The sequence below is a fragment of the Oryctolagus cuniculus genome, chromosome 10 (assembly GCF_964237555.1).
Source record: "Oryctolagus cuniculus chromosome 10, mOryCun1.1, whole genome shotgun sequence".
Taxonomy (NCBI): Eukaryota; Metazoa; Chordata; class Mammalia; order Lagomorpha; family Leporidae; genus Oryctolagus; species Oryctolagus cuniculus.
In genome coordinates, this window is record NC_091441.1 from 19,797,713 (window position 1) to 19,817,231 (window position 19,519).

Here is a 19,519-nt window from a genome sequence, read left to right on the forward strand (position 1 = left end):
CCAGGTGCCAAGCATGAAAATACATGTGTAGAGAGGTGAAGGGGTTGCAGGACAAAAAGTCTGGATTTTCTGCATTCTTTTGAACACTTAGATCCAATTCAATACAGGAAATGGCCAGGATACAGATCTACTGAGTCAACAAGAACCACCCTGGACCATCTGAAGGAATGGGGCCCGGAGCAGCGATTTTTCTGAGTTTTGTTTATTCTCTTATTTCTTAGTGCTGTAGTCAAAATAGGAGGAGGGTGTGTGAGAGGGAAGGGGGGCGGGGTGTGGGGGACAGATGGAGAGTTAGGGGCAGGCATGGGAGGGCGCGGAGGGTGGATAGAGCCTCTCTGTTTTGCTCAGAGGGCTTCAGAGGACGACGCAATCCAGGTTCTAAATGAACAACATATGACTCTTATTTTCACCTCCCTCTACCCCCTCCTCGGGTTTCCTCTGTGCACTTCAAATGCCTGATACCCTGGGTATGAGAAGCGGTTAAGTTACTGGGCCAGAATCACTGATCAGGCAGTAGGGTTTTACTTTCTGTAGAGGCGAGCAGCTACACCCCCAGGTCCTGTCTGGGCTTTGCAGAACGCTCCCGGGACACGGGAGCGGAGGAGCAATCCGCCACGACTCGTCTGTGTTTCATCAGCTCTCCGGGGCTGCATTTCAGCAGGCCCCTTTGCCAGGGCCTCCCGGGCTGCGGCGTCAACAAGTGTCACACCTACTGCAGGGACAGCCCTCAAGTTTCATCACAGTGATGCTAAAAACTCTTCTCCAGCTTCAGCAATGACCTAGTTCACTCAAGGGCAGGGAAAAATGCTCTTCTTCCAGGACTGCCCTGGGCACGGAGCTTTCCCGTTTAGGAAGACTGGAGCTTTTCTGGAAACAGACCCAGCCGGGCTTTGACCAATTCATGGCAGAGACCCTGATCCCTGTGACTCCTCTGAATCTCTGTCGCAGGAACAGAAACACCCAATCAATGCTTTGCACACAGCCTGGGGCGTCCACCACCAAGCCAGCCCTCCTCTTACAGCTCCTGGACACAGTGTATTGAAAAGTAAGTATGCAGAACTTGGCTTTTATAGCAGGTTGGCTGTGCTTTAGATATAGAGCGGCTTACATTTTCTACAACGAAGACCAAAGCAGACTGGTTGCTTATGAAACAAGTAGGGGTTGCATGGGATACTGGGGTACACAGGATTTTAAAGTCACGGTCTGCTGGTTGAAGTCCATTTTGACCCTTCTCTGAAAATTGCTATTTTTTTTAAATGTTTACTTTGGTCTGACAAGTATTTGAAATAGTTTCTCTCCTGGAATGTTTAACAATCAGAGAAAGGAAATGTGTAGAGAATGAGTCAAAGTAATTCAAAGTGGTAATCTGGAAAATCTTTGCAAGGTAACATGAAAAAATTGAGGTGAGCCAGGCCCCACACTCTTCTGCTGGAACTATTTGAGCCAAAAGTCACTCCTTTCACTTTAGATGATCTGAATGACTGAAAACCTCCCAGCTGCGGGTGGACACAGAGGGGTCCCGTCCTACAACCCCGCGTGAGCACTGCTGAAGAGCTATCAGCCATGTCAAAATGGCTGACACACATTCATTGAGTCGTTCAATAGGTTTTTTTTTTTAAAGGCAGAAAGTCAGCCATCCCCCCACCACCACCAATCTGCTGATAAAATGGCACTAGTGCCGCGTTACATTTTAATGAACACATCTAAACTTTAAACCCACGGGTCAAAGGTGTCACGGACGCCTGACAATCAGTTAAAAATAGATAAAAGCAGCAACAGCGCTCAGAGCTGCTTCTGTCCTCATTATTTCCTCTGCACAAGCTTTTCCTTCGGTGAAGGCAGCCTTCACTTCGGAAGATTAAGTAACCAGGAGTGCTAAGTCAGTCTCACTGCTCCTAAGATACCAGAGGGCCGCCAGAAGTTTATGGAAAATAGAATTAGAAGACAAGTTTATTTCTGGTGCAAAAACTGTTTGAAATCCACGCGTAGGTCTTCCATAAGACACATTCTCATGACAACTCCTCCTGTGCGACACATTTTCTAATTGCACAGCAGCTAAGGAGAAATTGAAAGAACTTTTTGCTCTGAGAATTCTGAATTGAAACCCAGGATATGGTGAGCTACTTTCTGAATCAACAACTTGACACATCTCACATGAAAACACGCTGGCAGCCAAAGGCATGCTTAGCTTTTGGAAACTAAGATTTAAAGCAGACTCAACACAATCACGATGCCCGTGGGACGTTTTTACAAAATATTTGATCACAGTTTAGGGGAGTTATTCCAGCAGGTGGAATTGTGATTTTCATCATCTACCGAGGGCCCTCTGCCCCCAGTCGTGCAAGTGCTGGGTTAGCAGCCCTCGTACACCTACCTGTTGATGTCAGCCCGTGTGGGGAGGATGCAGTGGAGTGAGCAGCCCGTCGGGAGGCAGGTGGGGAAGAAGGGCGCACCTGGGAAGACAGTCCAGGCTCTGGAGTCCGCCCGATGCGGCATTAACTCTCAGCCGCCTGACTCTGCACCAGCCTTCCCGAATCCCAGTTCCCATGTGTAACATGAAGGTGACCACGTCCACCTGGACAGCAATGCTGGGGAAGTAAGCGGGTAGGTGCACCAAGCCTGTTGCATCAAATTTCTTAAGAAATGTTGACGCTTCATCTTGCTTCACTAAGAACCTCTCTGTCTTTTTTGCTAAAACTTCAGGATCCTAAATAAGTATAGACCAAAAATTTCAAATTTAACATAGTACTGTGTAGACAGAAACACATTATGTAATAAGCTACATAACATAAATACATAATATAAACTACCAAAGTAGCAGGTCCTCTGATTATTGCCACCAATGCAATGACTGAGCAAATATAACACAGAAAATTAGACTTTGAGGAAAATTCCTTTTTTTCCCAGAAAACTTTTATTTAAGGAATACAAACTTCATGTGTTTCGTTAGTACAGCTTTAGGAACATGAGGATTCTTCCCATTGTACCTGCCTTCTCACCCCTCTTCTTCCTCCCTCTCCTATTCCCATTCTTATTTTTTACTAAGACCTACTTTAAACTAACTTTATACGATGATTAACTCTATATTAAGTAAAGAGTTCAACAAATAATATGAAAAAAACTGTTCGGCCTTTGAGAAATGTTTTAAATGTTGATTTTGTATCTACTTGGCAGAGTGGGAGAGAGGGGGAGGGGGAGGGGAGAGGGAGGAGGAGAGGGGGAGGGAGAGGGAGAGGAGGGAGAGGGAGTCTCCCATCTCCTGTTTGCTGCCTGAAATGCCTATGCCTGTAACAGCCAGGGCTGGGCCAGCACAAAGCCAGGACCCAGGATCTCCATGCGAGTCTCCACGTTAGTGGCAGGGACTCAACTACCTGGGCCATCATTGTTGCCTCCCAGAATGCATTAGTAGGAAGCTGGATTGGAAGCGTGAAGCAGCCAGGACTCAAACCAGGCATTCCAATACGGGATGCGAGTGTCTCAAGAAATGGCTTAACTCACAACACCACAATGCTGGCCGCAGAAACAATATTCTTTGCTGAAAACAGTTGATGGTATGTTTACTATCTAAAATAGAAATAGAGATTCAGCAGTCTTATCTGGGAACAGCTTTTTTATTTCCCAAAGGAACTTTTATTTAAGGAATACCAACTTCATGCATTTCATGAATACAACTTTAGGGGTATATTGATTCTCCCCATCATACCCATTCTCCCAGCCCCTCTCCCTCCTCTCTCCCCTATAACATGTATGAGTACCATATTGAAACACGAGTATGAGCAAATGCATAGGAATGGAAGGTAAGATAAATCCGTGCATAGAAGGCGATGTCTGTAATTATTCTGAAAACTAAGGCACCAGCCCAGCCGTTCCTCAGAGATGAGAGTTGAGGCTCCCATTGGCCAGGGAGCAGAGGTGGACAGGCCTTTGGAGAGGCTGAGCAGAGACGGGGCCTGGGAGGGCCATCTCAGGAGTGATGGGGACCACGCTGTGGGCTGCAACGGCAAGGCGAGGGTGCAAGTTCACGATGAACAGCGTGCTCCCTTGTTGGGGTAAGAGCAAGTCCAGCGATCGAGGGGACAGACAAGGCTCACACGCAGGACCAGTGGGATGCTGCAAAGCCCTTCAGCAGCCAGCTTTCCTGTTGCCCCGTGTTTTCCTGAGATACCCCAGGGCTGTCTCAGACATGACAGGATATCTCGAACAGTTCTTTGCTCGAGTGACTGACAGGCTCACAAGGAGCCCTGCTATCCTGGGCTTTGTTCTGACATAAAAGGCAAAGGGGACATGCAGACATGTAGAGAAACTTGGGAGAGAGTGAGCATGTCACCTTAGGGCTGGCCAGAATGAAAGACAAACACCTGACCTACAGGAAGGAAACGAACGCATGGAAATGTTCAGAGCCCCTGTTGGCATTTCTGCAGGTGCAGACCACGTGGCGTGCTCCAGGAGTTGGGAACCTTGGTCTCTGACAGGGACCGTTTGGACATTCATAACATCACTCGTGGGCCATACAAAATTATCAACTTAAACTTAGCCTGCTATGGATCTGTTGGGTTTCGAGTCCCACCTGCAGCTGTCTTGGTCGGGTCAGACCAGATGATTTTGCAGGGCAGACATTCCCTACCCAGTCCGGATGGACAAAGCCGACCAGCGGACTTAGCGCACCAGGTCCCACAGAAGCTCTGTCTTGGACAATCCGGGTCTAGGGACGTTGCACCCACTTCTCCAGGGCTCGCTCCTTCCCACTGCCTTCCTCACTTCTGGGGCAGCACAATCACCGATCTTCCCTCCATCTGCTGTCCAGCTCTGGGGTCACCAGGCTCATTTGCTCCTCCGTCCCTCACTTCAGACCTTCCTCTGAGTTCAGGAGTTTCTCAAAGCGCGGAGGGCACAAGAACCCCGGGAGCTTGCCGGGCTCCTCCTTGATTCTGAAAGTCCTGAGAGTTTGCATTTCTTTCTTTCTTTCTTTTTTTTTTTTTTTTTTACAGGCAGAGTGGACAGTGAGAGAGAGAGAGACAGAGAGAAAGGTCTTCCTTTTGCCGTTGGTTCACCCTCCAATGGCCGTGGCGGCTGGCGTGCTGCGGCCGGCGCACCGCGCTGATCCAATAGCAGGAGCCAGGTACTTATCCTGGTCTCCCATGGGGTGCAGGGCCCAAGCACTTGGGCCATCCTCCACTGCACTCCCTGGCCACAGGAGAGAGCTGGCCTGGAAGAGGGGCAACCGGGACAGAATCCGGCGCCCCGACCGGGACTAGAACCCGGTGTGCCGGCGCCGCAAGGCGGAGGATTAGCCTAGTGAGCCGCGGCGCCGGCGGCGCGAGAGTTTGCATTTCTCTCCCAGTCCCAGGCGATGCTGATGCTGTGGTCCAGGGCCATGCCCAGAGAGCCACACTTCTTTGGCCCACTTGCACTTGCTCTTTTTCCGTTACTGAACTCGCCTTACTTCTCAGAGATGCCAAAGACGTGGGTCCAGAGAACACAAAGACAAACCCACTGAGCGCCCTGCAGGTGGAGAGGTCGAGTGGGGATAGGGGTGGGGATGGAAGAGGACAGGAGAGGGGGGAACGGTTCACAGGGGTTGCGCTGTGTCCTATAGAGGGCGCTGTTTTTCACAGCTCAGCTTATCAGGGAAGGCTTCGAAGAGAAGTTAGCACTTCAGCTAGAGGTTTCCAAACCGGGAGGGGAGGGGAAGGGAGGGGAAGGGAGGGGAGGGGAGGGGATTTGAACAGATAAGAGATGGAAGGTGGTCTTTCTGTGTAAAGGAAGCAAGAAAAACAAAATGAAAACCAGAGGCAGCAGGAGAGATGAATACACAGAGCAGAACTTGGGCTTCTCCTGGCAAAGCATTCTTTGGTTGAGTCATTGAATCCTAAACGCATGACTTCTATCTGTAACCTGGTGTCCCACACGGAGGTCTGGATCAGAGAGCAATGGCAGGAATTTCAGGCACCACGGGCCAAAGGAGAGAGGGCATGGATACTCCTTCTACAAATAAAAACAGCAAAATTCAAAGCAGCACACAGTGGAAAAGTGCAGGAGTTTGGTCAGGTTGGGGCTCCGTGTCTGCACCTCCGCGGGTCCTGCTCCTCCCTGTTTTGGCTTCAATCTCTCATACAGCCTCAGCATAGCTCCCGACTCCCCCTGGGTGTCTGTGCTTTCTTCTCCTGTGGAGGACAGAGGGAAAGTTCTAAGCTTCGTACTGATTGGCTCACCCCTGGACTAATTTCTGAAAAGGACCGCACACTGACTGGCTCAGACATCGGTTAATGAGTTAATCACTACACCAGGAATAGCTGATCAGTTTAGCCCAATCAGAGCCCACAAGGTCCAAGTCACAGAGGTGCTGAGTGATGGGAAAGCTGTGGACTGGAGTTAGCAGGACTGGCAGACCTAATTGCCCTAGGGGATTTAGATATTTTGGAGAAAGTCTAAAGTCATATCATCTCTTCTCTGAGTTATCCGAGGGTAGTGGAATGGGCCCCTTCTGAAGTTCAGCCCAGATGGGTCAAAATGGGCTCCCACATTCTGGAAGGATTGCACCTTTCTTTGGAGTTGCACTGGGGTTTCTCTTGGGGGGTGGGGACCAGGCAGGGAGGAACCTGTGGATACAGGGTGCCTGGGGGAACATGAAGAAGAAGAGAATCAGAGAAAGGGGTTGGTACTGCACAGCATTCTTTGTGACAGCCCTGGTGACACATTCCTCGCCTGGACGCAACACCAGCTCATAACATTCAACTTCAAGCCAAAGTGACTTTAGCCAATTAACTCATGGAAGTTGGCCTCACTGCCACACTGTCACACTCTGCATTCATGTACATCATAAGCTCTCGTCTCTTCCCTCTCTTTACCCCCTTAGACAACAGGGATGAGGCACGCAGGGGAACAAAACAGTAAGTCGAAACTTAGAATCAAGGAACTTGGACTCTGCCACCAGTAAGCTGGGAAAAGTCACTTAACCTGTCTGTGTCCCAGGTCCATTTTTCTTTCTTTTTTGTTTTTCCCCCTTTCCATTTTTCAATTGTAGAATCAGGGGAAGCTCTAAACTTCTGCACAGTTTTCATTTAACTTTGATATTTTTTAAGTCCTCATGTAAAGAGTTGGAAACTGCTGCAGGCTTTAAACAGCAGGAGAGGTATATCAGTGGGAAGATTCTCTATTCTACTCCCCAAAAAAGGAAATTTCAAAACCCACCCAGAGACAGCAGCAGCAACAGCTCAGCATTCACTGTGTCTGTGATGAGCCGTGTGCACCCAGACACCGGTGGGCACATGGAGGCGCTCACTAATCGTATTTGAAAATTAAGCTGTCCTATTAGGCAGCGTATATAATTATGTTAATAGTGAAGACACACGTTCCCTGTCAGGGTGCCTGGGTTTGACACCTGCCTCTGGCTCCTGGTTCCACCTTCCTGCTAGGACAGACCTTGGGAGCCAGTGGTGATGGTTCACGTGTTTGCGCTCCTGCCACCCATGTAGGGAGCCTAGATTGAGTTCCTGATTCCCAAGGTCAGCTGTTACCAGTTCTGGCTGTTGCAGGCACCCGGAAGTGAACCAGCAGATGGGAGCCCTTCGTCTCTCTCTCCTCTCAGACTCAACAACCAACCAACTGCCCAACCAACCATTCCATTGCTTAGATATACCCTAACCAGATTCCTGTTGATGAACATTTAGGTGCTTCCAATCTTTCGCTATCATAAGCAATGCTGCAATGAATACAGTAGGTGCTCATTAATGTTTGTCTCCTTACTGCCTCTATTAAAACATTAACTTTATTGAGGCATATTTTTCATATCATCTAACTTGCTCCAAGTATTCAATGCAATGTTTTTTTTTTAAAGATTTATTTTATTTATTTGAAAGACAGAGTTACAGAGAGAGGTAGAGACAAAGAGAGGTCTTCCATCTGCTGGTTCACTCCCCAGATGGCCGCAATGTTTGGAGCTGAGTCAATCTGAAGCCAGGAGCCAGGAGCCCCCTCCTGGTCTCCCATGCAGGTGCAGGGACCCAAGGACTTGGGCCATCCTCCACTGCTTTCCCAGGCTGTATAGAGAGAGAGCTGTATAGGAAGAGGAGCAGCCAGGACTAGAACCGGCACCCAGATGGGATACTGGCGCTTCAGGCCAGGACTTTAACCCACTGTGCCACAGCTCCAGCCCCCAATGCAATGTGTTTTTTTTTTTTTTTTAACAAAGTTACCATGTTGTGCAATCATGGCCAAGATCAATTTTAAAACATTATCATCATCCCAAAAGAGCCATTCTGTATATTTATTGTTAGCACTCTCCCCACTGCTCTCACCATCAGCAGTCACTGTTCTGCTTTGTCTCTCTAGCTTCTTTTTGATATTTTCTTATCAGTGGAACCATACACTAGGTGATCTCCTGTTTCTGGCTTCTTTCCCTGAGCAGGATGAGAACGTCTTTGAGGATCCTCCGTGTCACATAATCACAGGATGTTCACATAGTTTGTGCCTTTTATTGCTCAGTAGTAATCCATTGTGCAGCTATGCCCATTTTATGTATCCACTCACTAGTCGGACACTTAGGTTCTTTCCAATGGACATACAAAGACAGGTTGTTTCCCATTTTTGGCTATTATGAGGAATTCTGCAAAAAACACCATGTGTCTTCATGTGGATAGATGCTTTCATTCCTCTTGGGAAGACACCCAAGAGTGAAATTGTGGGTTTGCTTGGTAAATGCATGCTTAACTTTTTAAGAAACTGCCAAGGTTTTTGTAAAGAGTTTGTTCCATTTTTCCACTTCCACTAGCAATGGATAAAGGGTCTTTTTTTCCCACGTCCTCACCGACATTCAGCTGTTTTCTTATAGCCATCCTCTGGGGTACGTGGTGGTGTCTCACTGTGGTTTAATTTGTACTTCTCTAATGACTAAGGATGCTGGGCATGTTTTCCAGCGCTAATTTTCTTGCTTCTGTTTCTTACATCAGTCCTAAAGGTCTATCACAGTGTGTAAAGGTATACAGCACAACGTTTGGGCTGTGCTAGGGCTTGAACGTGTGCCCCAAACTTCATGTGTTGGGAATTTAACCCCCAACACAACATTGTGAGAGGGGAGAGCTTTAGGAGGTTGTGAGGACTCCACCCTCATAAATGAATTCTGCTCTCATGGCCGTGGGCTGGTTACAGCAAGAGTGAGTTCCTGGCGGACAAGGAGGTGAGTTTGTCCTCCTTCTCTCTTATACACATGTGTGTTCTCTTGCCTTCCCGTCTTCTGCCATGGGATGATGAAGGCGGCCCTTGCCAGGTGCAGACCCCTTGACCTTGGTCTTTCTAGCCCCCATGTCTCTGAGAAATAAATCTGTTTTTTCATTTTTTTCTAGAATTGCAAGGCTCAGGCATTCTATTGTAGCAGCATAAAATGGCTTAGGACAGGCCAAGAACTCTGGCCTGGCGTGTCAGCTCTGGTACTTGCAGGCCATTGGAAACTGGGCTTGGCACATCAACCCTTGAGAGTGACTTAGGCTTCCAAATCGTTATTTGTGAAACAGGAAAGAACACTCAACTGGTAGGTCCACCACAGGATTAAATGCAATCCTGTCTGTGGTGTGCCCAGCCGGGGGTCCAGTACACAGTAGGCACCCGATGTAGGTTAACTGTCTCTCCCTGCACAGGCTGCCCTCCCATCTCCAGAACCCGTGTTTCGAGAAGGTTCTTCCTCTGACTCACACAGGGCTGGGTATTGGGTATCAGTAGGCAGCCTGTCCACATCTACAGTAACTCTACTGGCAAAGCCGGGAACACAGTTGCCTTTGGATTAAGCCGGGTAATGAGAACTAATCCCTCCTGTCCCCAGTGCGGGGACTGCTGGTTTTCCTACCAGCTCCAAGAAGGCTACCACCTGGGGTCTGCCATGGCCTGTGAGCTCTTCCCTCATCCTTCAGCCAACAGCGGCCGCGTGCTGACAGCAGGGCACACACCCCTGGCTGGCTGTGGGGGACCCATTATCTGAATGGGATTTGGCGTCTTCCTAGTGTTAGCAACATTCCAGGAACTCTCTCCCCTGCAGCCTTTTATTTGTTTGTCATCAGATTGAGGGAAAGACATTCAGTTTGTAATTCTGCTGATGTTGAATCCAAAGCTCCTGGCGTCAGCTGCCCTGTCACGTCTAGTGCCCACCGTTCCCAGGCGCTACTGCACAGCCCTGTGAAGCGGATGCCGGTCTGTTCATTTTGTAGATGATGTAAAAACTCAGACACAAAGAAGATAAGCTAGCAAGTAGCCGAGCTGGGATCGGAGCCAGGCACTGTGGCACAGGAAGCTGTGGCCTTAGGTACCACGTCATTCTGCTATCTGGTAAAGGTCTTATTTAGAGCATCTATTAAAATACAAACTGTGTAGCCAGCACCCCGGCTCACTAGGCTAATCCTCTGCCTGCGGAGCTGGTACCATGGGTTCTAGTCCTGGTCGGGGCGCCGGATTCTGTCCCGGTTGCTCTTCTTCCAGGCCAGCTCTCTGCTGTGGCCCAGGAGTGCAGTGGAGGATGGCCCAAGTGCTTGGGCCCTGCACCCGCATAGGAAACCAGGAGAAGCACCTGACTCCTGGCTTCGGATCAGCATGGCGCACTGGCTGCAGCGGCCATTGAAAAGTAAACCAATGGAAAAAGGAAGACCTTTCTCTCTGTCTCTCTCTCTCACTGTCCACTCTGCCTGTAAAAAAAAAAAAAAGAAAGAAAGAAAGAAAGAAAAAAAATGCAAACTGTGAGTCTCTTTTATGTGGCCATTTAAAAAAATTATTTATTCATTTTGAAATTCAGGGGGAGAGAGAGAGAGAGAAACTTTGATTCGTTGGTTCATTCCCCAAGTAGCCATAATGACCATGGCTGGGCCAGACCTCCTTGGCCAAAGCCAGGAAACTAGGAGCTTCCTCTGGGTCTCTCACATAGGTGGCAGGGGCCCAAGCACTTGGACTGTACTCCACTGCTTTTCCCAGGCTACTAGCAGGGAGCTGGATGGGAACTGGAGCAGCTGGGACTCGAACCGGCACCCATATGGGATGCTGGCATCACAGGCAATGACTTTACCTGCTACATCACAACGCTGGCCCCTATCTGGCGATTCTGTGTCTTGGTATCTAGTCTAGTGAACCACTTCTGTGCCCCAGGAAGCATGTCCTAGGGCATTCCTTGGGATACATTTGTAAGTCTGAGAAACTCCAACCAAGCTGTGTTTCATCATTAATACAGGAGCACCAGATTAAGCCTGGTACTGCCATGCTATGGAATACTCACATTAAGGCTACCTAGTGATTTTTGGAAAATGATTCAGCCCCTGATGGATTGGGTTGCCATGGCAAGCTTGCCAATGTTTACTGTAAATTGTGTCGCCTGCCAGGAAATAATATAGAATCCAATATCATCGCCATAGCAAAACTATACATACAGTTAGATGACTGCACTCATTTGTATAACCAATAGAAAAATGACTGAAAGGCTAGCGAGTCCTCCCACCCAGGAGAACACTGAGATGCAGGGATGGTGTTTGGCAGGATGTTAATATGTATTTTTAGGGGCCAGCGCTGTGGTGCAGCTGGTTAACGCCCTGGCCTGAAACACCAGCATCCCATATAGGTGCCGGTTCTAGTCCCAGCTGCTCCTCTTCCAATCCAGCTCTCTGCTATGGCTTGGGAAAGCAGTGGAAGATGGCCCACATCCTTGGGCCCCTGCACCCACGTGGGAGACCCAGAGGAGGCTCCTGGCTCCTGGCTTCAGATCAGCTCAGCTCCGGCCGTTGTGGCCATCTGGGGAGTAAGCCAGTGGATGGAAGACCTCTCTCTTTGTCTCTCCCTCTCTCTGTAACTCTGTCTTTCAAATAAATAAATCTTTAAAAATATGTATTTTTAAGACTATAAATGTATCCATTTAGAACCTATAAATAAAAGGCAAATGCAGTTTTAAAAATTAAACTTTTGTTCTGGGCCATGCAGAGAAAAAACAAAAACAAAAACAAAACAGGTGAATCCAGCGTTCTTTCCAGCTTGCACGATGTCTCTCTGATGTCACCTGCGACGCACACCAAGGCCCCTCCACTAATGCCAATAACCCCATATCGATTAGTCAGCACTAGCTGTGAATGACCAGTCTGTCCTCAAGACTTCTCAGTGAAGAGAAGCCACAAAACACAAACCCAGCCTACTCGCCACGTCCTCTTCCGCTGTAGTGCCGTCGGTACCCTGGGCTGACAGGTGTGAGTCAGATAGTGTCTTTGTATTTTCACATGGGGACAACACAGTGGGGAAGCAGTCTCCCAGGCAGGAGTCACAGATGGCACACGAGGTCCTCAAGGTCACCCCGCTCCTGAGAGCTTGCTGTGTCCAGGAATGGAATGGGAGGGGGCAGGTCCTGTACATGACTCTCAAAGGTGAGCCTTGCGCCAGGAGACGTGTTTACTCAGTAACTGGCTATCGCTTTAAAAAATCACTGTGGTAACCCACAGCAGCAGAGGAAACTGGTGAACAAGGGGAAGGCTGTCCTTAACGCCTGCTGATTACCATAGTGAGAACCAATTATGTAACGGATGCTTTCATTTATTGATTCGAAAGGCAGAGAGACAGAGAGGGAGAGGGAGAGGGGGAGAGAGCTCCTAGCTGCTGGTTCACTCCCCAGATGCCTGCGACAGCCAGGCCTGGGCCAGGCCAAAGTCAGGATGGAGGAATTCCTTCTGGGTCTCCCCGGTGAGTGGCTACTTGAGCCATCGCCTACTACCTCCCAGGGTGTGCATCTGCAGGAAGCTGGATCAGAAGCAGAGCTGCAACTCAAGCCCCAGGATGGATGTGGGATGCAGGTGTCCTGAGTGGTACCTTCATGGCTGCACTAAATACCCACCCTGTGTGTAACAGATTCTTGGGAGGAGATTTATAAACGTTATTCCAATCCTTATCTCTTGTTATAGAGGAGGAACAAGGCTCAGTACCTCACCCGGGCAGTGGCAGAACTGGATGTAGATTTGCCTGGCAGGTGACAAAGCCTGGCCTTGATCCACAGTCATTCTCTCAGATGAGTGTTTTCCAGCCACGAGAGCCCCTTTCCCTATTTGTATGAGCAACTTCTAGGAAGCGGAGAACCAGGGAGGGCATCCTGCCCAACAGTTGCTCCAAAGCAGCATTGCAGATTGGCCATAAAAAGGAATGAAGTGGGGGTGGGTGGGCGTTTGGCACAGCAGGTGAGATGCCTCTTGGGATGCCGGCATCTGGACCGAGTGCCTGGGTTTGAGTCTGGGCTCTGCTCCCAACTCCAACTTCCTCTTAATGTTTCCCCCAGGAGGCAGCAGGTGATGGTTCAAGTCGTTGGGTCCCTGTCACTCATGTGGGAGACCCAGATGGAGCACTGGGTTCCTTGGCTTCAGTCTGGCCCAGCCCTGGTCACTGGCCACATCTGGAGAGTGAATCAGCAGTTGGAAGATCTCTGTTTCCCTTTCAAGTAAAATTAAGCTAATAAAAAAGGAATGAAGCACTGATATAACACGCTACGACGTGGGTGGATCCAGAAAGCTTTATGTCAAAGGAAAGAGTCTGTGAGGATCTTTCGAACGGTCCATGGAAAAGTGGAATGAAAATACAGGTTTATTTTGGCCGGCACCGCAGCTCACTAGGCTAATCCTCCACCTGCGGCGCCGGTACCCCGGGTTCTAGTCCCGGTTGGGGCGCCGGATTCTGTCCCAGTTGCTCCTCTTCCAGTCCAGCTCTCTGCTGTGGCCTGGGAAGGCAGTGGAGGATGGCCCAGGTCCTTGGCCCCTGCACCTGCATGGGAGACCAGGAGGAAGCACCTGGCTCCTGGCTTCGGATAGGCGCAGCGCACTGGCCGTAGCGGCCATTTGGGGGGTGAACCAACAGAAGGAAGACCTTTCTCTCTGTCTCTCTCACTGTCTAACTCTGCCTGTCCAAAAAAAAAAAAAAAAATATATATATATAGGTTTATTTTGGGGCAGAGAGAGAGAGAGAGAGAGAGAGGGAGAGGGAGAGTTAGGTGTTGGAGAGACACGGGTATCACTATTACAGGTCAATAAGTCCTCGGAGCTGCTGATTCCGACTTGAAGCCATTCCTCTACACACTTGTTTGTTTGATACCTCGTATAGAGTCAAGGGCAGCAGATGAACACAGGTATGTAATCTGCACCACCAGTTGTAAAACACTATAAAAAAAAGGCTTAAAACTGGACTTAGATTTTGTTGCTTCTGCCATTTAATCCCCAGGTTATCTGTTCAATAACACCGAGAAGTATCAACTTTTATCTCAATCAGACCCTCAGCTGTGGCTTCCAGCTCCATTGTGAGCCTCTAAAATCAGATGGATCTACACTGGCGTTAACAGAAAAGCTGTTTTTTTCAGCCATTTGCAAGGGCTGGCCCGCATCCCCTCAGCAGCCAAAGCTTGTTCCCTCCCCCTTTTCTCGCTCTCTCTGTGCTGTTGGACCCACCCCCATTCTGGCATTGTCTATTATTTATTACAGTAATTCAATAACACCCAGCAAGTTCTCTTCAAAAATTTTCATCTTTGTGCAAGGTGTTTATACTTCTTTCAACCTAATTGGGAATATTTTTTCAATGACAGACCACTATGCCCCCTAAGTAAATAATCACATGTGTTATATGTAGATCTTTTGAATCAACTGGCATAAATTCCTCCACTGGTACTTGTAAGCTCCTGTAGAATGGAGGAATCTATTTGCCATCTTCAACATGAATTTTCTTCCTGTTCTATGTATCTATTTTACCATCTATGCTGAGAGGGGCTCACTGAACTCTTCAATAAAACACATCTTAGCCAGGGACATCAGGTGGTCTGGTCTGCCCAGCTGCACAGCTGTAAGCACTTGTGTAGCCAAAAGTGGTTAAAAATGCAGCTCAAGCCTCCACGTAAGAATGCCACAAGGAGCCACTTCCCCATCATAGCACAAAATTTCTTAAATTTTCCCTTCCCATCCTCTTGCTTAGTCCTCCACATGTGTCGCAATAGCCAGTGTTCTGCCCCACTCCTATGTAGGTTCCCCCCTCCATTTTTTTTTTTAAAATAAAAAAGTTATTTATTTGAGACACAAATCTCCCATCTGCAGGCTCACTGTCCAAAAGCCTGCAGTGACCAGAGCTGGGCAGGCTGAAGCCTGGAGCCAGGAACTCAACCGGAGTCTCTCACGTGAGGGGAGGGGCAACTACTTGAGCCATCACCACTGCCTCCCAGGGTCTGCCTTAGCAGAGAGCCAGAATTGGGAGTGCAGCTGGGGCTTGAACCCAGGCACCCTAAGCAAAGGGGACCTGGGTGCAGGAACTGTTGGGCTGAATGCCCACTCCACTTTTCTGCCTTTTTTGATGCTAACGTGTAACTTCTTCAACCTTCTAGCTCCTTCTGCCCTGCACATGAATCAGTTCAACCTCAGTTCTAAATCGGAAGCTGCTTCCTGCACACATTCTTGCTGAGCACAGGAAGTCAGTGTATCCTCCCAAATTCATATTTTATCCTGAATATCAGGACATTCGGAGGGTAAGGGTGTTTCACGTGGGGGCGATTTGGGAATGCATGATTTGGACTCTCTGTGTTTCTAAACAAAACACCTTGAAAAGAAGCAAGTGCCATACTCACTTGGACTTACCCCAATGGTAGAGCTAGAAATGTGCCACAGGATTCCAATTCAATCCCATCAAGGTGGCAGGTACCAATGCCATCTCACTAGTCCCAGTGATCAATTTCTGTTCACAACTGATCATAACGATAGGACTAAGAACCAAAGGGATTACATAAATAAGACCAGTGTCTGCTAATAATAATTGATAGAATTGAAAAGGAGAGAATGATCCTACATAGGAAGTAGGACACACAGCAGACTCATAGAATGGCAAATGCCCTAAACAGCACGCTGGCCTCAGAATCAGCCCTTGAGGCATTCAGATCTGGCTAAAAAGCCCATGAGAGTTTCTTAGGCATGGAAAGCCAAGACACGGTGGCAAGAAAAATGACCTAAATGAAAGATCTTTGTGAGTGAGATCCCGAGCCATCAAAGAAGGAGGTACTGGCCAGCACCGCAGCTCACTAGGCTAATCCTCTGCCTTGCGGCGCCGGCACACCGGGTTCTAGTCCCGGTCGGGGCGCCAGATTCTGTCCTGGTTGCCCCTCTTCCAGGCCAGCTATCTGCTGTGGCCAGGGAGTGCAGTGGAGGATGGCCCAAGTGCTTGGGCCCTGCACCCCATGGGAGACCAGGAGAAGCACCTGGCTCCTGCCATCGGATCAGCGCAGTGTGCTGGCTGCAGCACGCCGGCCCTGGCGGCCATTGGAGGGTGAACCAACGGCAAAGGAAGACCTTTCTCTCTGTCTCTCTCTCTCACTGTCCACTCTGCCTGTCAAAAAAAAAAAAAAAAAAAAAGAAGGAGGTAGCTTTCTCTGAAGGGAGGAGAGAACCTCCACTTTGATTATGGCCTTGTCTGATAAGGTCGGAGGTTGTGAACTCAACAGGCTTCCATAACCTTGACAGCTCATGACAAGAGCCTCGGGTGATTACTGCCATCATAAGAGTGTCAATTATTAAATCAACAACGGAAGTCATTGTGCACTTACTCCCCATGTAGGATCTCTGTCCTTAATGTTGTACTATGTGAATTAATGGTGAAACTACTACTCAAACAGTACTTTATACTTTGTGTATCTGTGTGGGTGCAAACTGTTGAAATTTTTACTTAGTATATACTAGGTTGATCTTCCATATATAAAGATAATTGAAAATGAATCTTGATGGGGCGCTGGCTGCAGCGTGCTGGCCGTGGCGGCCACTTGGAGGGTGAACCAATGGAAAAAGGAAGACCTTTCTCTCTGTCTCTCTCTCTTACTTTCACTGTCTAACTCTGCCTGTGAAAGAAAGAAAGAAAGAAAGAAAGAAAGAAAGAAAGAAAGAAAGAGAGAATCTTGATGAAGAATGGGATGGGAGAGGGCATGGGAGATGGGATGGTTATGAGTGGGAGGGAGCTTATGGAGGGAAAAGCCGCTATAATCCAAAAGTTGTACTTTTGAAATTTATATTTATTAAATAAAAGTTAAAAAAAAAAAGAAGTGTCTTGGGAGCTTCAGATGAGTGGGAGGGGCCTCAGAGGGCAGTGCTGGTGGCATTTGTGAGAAGAGTCAAGGGAGGCGCCTGCCACACAGGGCTGGTCCAAGGGCCTGGGGTCTGCATCTCCATGCAGGACACGGACCAGAGGGCCCCAGGCTTGGCATAGTGCTTAAAATGGTTGCCATCTTGGAAGCCTTCAATCTCTGTGAATACAGTATCTCTCATTCTCATCTTTAACTGGACCCTGCCAAATATGTTGCTGATCCTGCTGTGGGGAGCAACTGGGAGCAACTCGGACTAGACTAAGTTACTGGAATTAAGACTTATTCTATGCATCTGCTCTCCCACAATATGGCGCTGGGAGAGGAGGAAACAGCTTCTACACAGCTGCCTCCAGTTCAACCAATAAACAGCAGGACCTGCTCCTGATTGGAGGAGAGCAGCGTACTCGGCGTGTGGGTAGCAGAGTTGGGATTGGTGGAAAAGGACTATAAAGGAGGAGAGAGACAACATGCACCAGGAACATCTAAGGGGAACACCTGTGCAGCTCCCGAGAGAGCCGGCCGGCGGTGTGCCGCTCCCCCGCGGAAGTGGGGAATGTGGCAGGGGGAACCGCCCTTCCACAGAGGTGGAAGGGTTGGTAGCCAACCCGGGAAGAACCAGCAGCAAACCCGGGGAGGGCCGAGCAGACAAAAGAACAGCGCAGGGTCCTGTGTCATTCCTCCATGAAGAGGGGGAGCGACATCCTGCTACGGACACAAAGGTCCCAAAACATCATCTGCCTGTCATCTGGTTCTCTCTTCTAAAAATTTATTACATTTGGAAGGCAGAGTTACAGAGGGAGAGACAGAAAGAAATCTTCCATCTGTCAGTTCATTCCCCAAGTGGCCACAATCACCAGGACTGGGCCAGACTGAAGCCAGGAGCCTTCTTCTGGGTCTCCCACATGGCTCCAGGGGCCCAGGGACTTGGGCCATCCTCTGCTGCTTTCCTAGGCGCATCAGCAGGGAACCAGATTGGAAGTAGAGCAGCCAGGATTCGAACCGGTGCCCATAGGGGATGCTGGTGCTGCAGGCCGGCCCACAGGGTTCCTTCTTCTTCTGTTCATTCCTACTCATCAGAGGACTTTTGGGGGTTGGTAAAACCTTGAACTGTTGTCAGGGAATTAGTCTCAACACATCTCAGAGTGTCCAAGACAACCTGGAAGTGTGGGTGCAGAGAGGCGGAATTGGTTCTAAATGGCTCCAAGCTGAGTGGTTAGATGCTGATTTGGAAAGGGGCCTCTCCTGCAGTCCGGCCAAGGCCATGCAGATGTGGCCTCTCCCACCGAGTGCTCAGCTCAGGTTTCCACTGCATCCTTGGATGGACCGTTAGCCACTTCTAACCGCCTCTTCCCTGGCCGTGCTGATCACCCCGTGGTGTGGTTCTTTTCTTTTCCTGAGCTCCATGGCATGTGAGAGCTGCTCACCGTGGTAAGGAGAAGTGAGACCCTGGTGTCTGGATATAAGGAAACACCATGCCCAAACTCAGGGCTCCAGAACAGACGGATCTGGCTGAGTGGTGTAACAAGCAGTTGCTGGGTCAAGTGGAAAGAAAGCAGTCCTCTAGGTTCAGACCGACTTCTCTTCTCAGGACGGCCTCGCGTGCATGCAAGCTGTGCTGTGTGCAGCTGCAGCAGCACCTCACAGCCTAAGGTGGCAGCTGCACAGCCCTGTGGGGCGGCCCCTGGGAGGCATGACCCTTGCTGTGTGACCCTGAGCAAGTTGCTCGGCCTCTCTGAGTCCCGTGGCCCTCATCTGTAGAATGCAGCAGATGCTAAGAACCATCCCTTAGGTAGTTTGAGAGTGATGAAATGAAAGCACATGTCTGGTGTCCAAGCAAATGTTGGATGCCCACTTGTTTCAGCGAGTGCAAGCCTACTCAAAGATCCCAGACTGCTCCTACACCTCCTCGCCTGCCCGGCACTCAGAAGGAGCACCAGTGTCCCACTTTGGGACTAGGGGCTCCCAATCAGGGCTGCCCCCATGCCTTGCTCCAGGCGACACTGGACAGTGTCCTCAGATATCGAGGGTTGTCATGCAGTCAGGGGTGGGGCGGGCTGGTGCCCTCCGAGGGGTGGGGACCAGGGAGGCTGCAGAGCGCGCTACACAGGATAGCCCTACCAGCAGGCTTCGAGGGTTCCCGGCCTGCCACAGGCCTCCGACTTCCAGGAAGGCCTGAGCAATCCCAGGGCATGCGGTGATGTCGGCGATGTTTCTTTTTCAGATTTGCGTGGCATGAGAGGATGACAGAGCCCGGCGGCCCCCCGAGGCGCACACTTTGCTTTTTGTCTACGCTGCTTTCCCAGAAGGTTCCGGAGCGGTCGGACGCTGTGCTTCGCTGCATAGTATATGGTAACCATCACCGGGCCAATGTACCAACCCTAACATCCCTCTGCCAGTGGGCTTCTTGGCTCACAGAGGCGTTATTGT

General features: G+C 49.4%; 1 protein-coding gene and 1 long non-coding RNA gene across 6 annotated transcripts in view; one reads left to right on the forward strand and one right to left on the reverse strand.

Annotated features, from left to right (window-relative positions):
- The first annotated feature begins 508 nt into the window (after window positions 1-508).
- ALPK2 (alpha kinase 2) overlaps window positions 509-19,519 on the forward strand; it is a 114,725-nt gene continuing 95,714 nt past the window's right edge. For 4 of the 5 annotated variants that reach the window (XM_070050093.1, XM_070050095.1, XM_008261415.4 and 1 more), the window contains exons 1-2: window positions 509-1,045; window positions 19,314-19,441. In XM_070050093.1, coding sequence (XP_069906194.1) covers window positions 19,333-19,441 — 109 coding nt within the window. In that variant the 5' untranslated portion in view covers window positions 509-1,045; window positions 19,314-19,332. The remainder of the gene's footprint in view (window positions 1,046-19,313; window positions 19,442-19,519) is intronic. The other variant, XM_070050094.1, reaches the window with a different exon arrangement.
- The window catches only part of LOC127492375 (uncharacterized), a 43,777-nt gene continuing 27,850 nt past the window's right edge, over window positions 3,593-19,519 (reverse strand). The window contains exon 3 of the long non-coding RNA XR_011379312.1: window positions 3,593-6,164. This is a non-coding gene — a long non-coding RNA (uncharacterized lncRNA). The remainder of the gene's footprint in view (window positions 6,165-19,519) is intronic.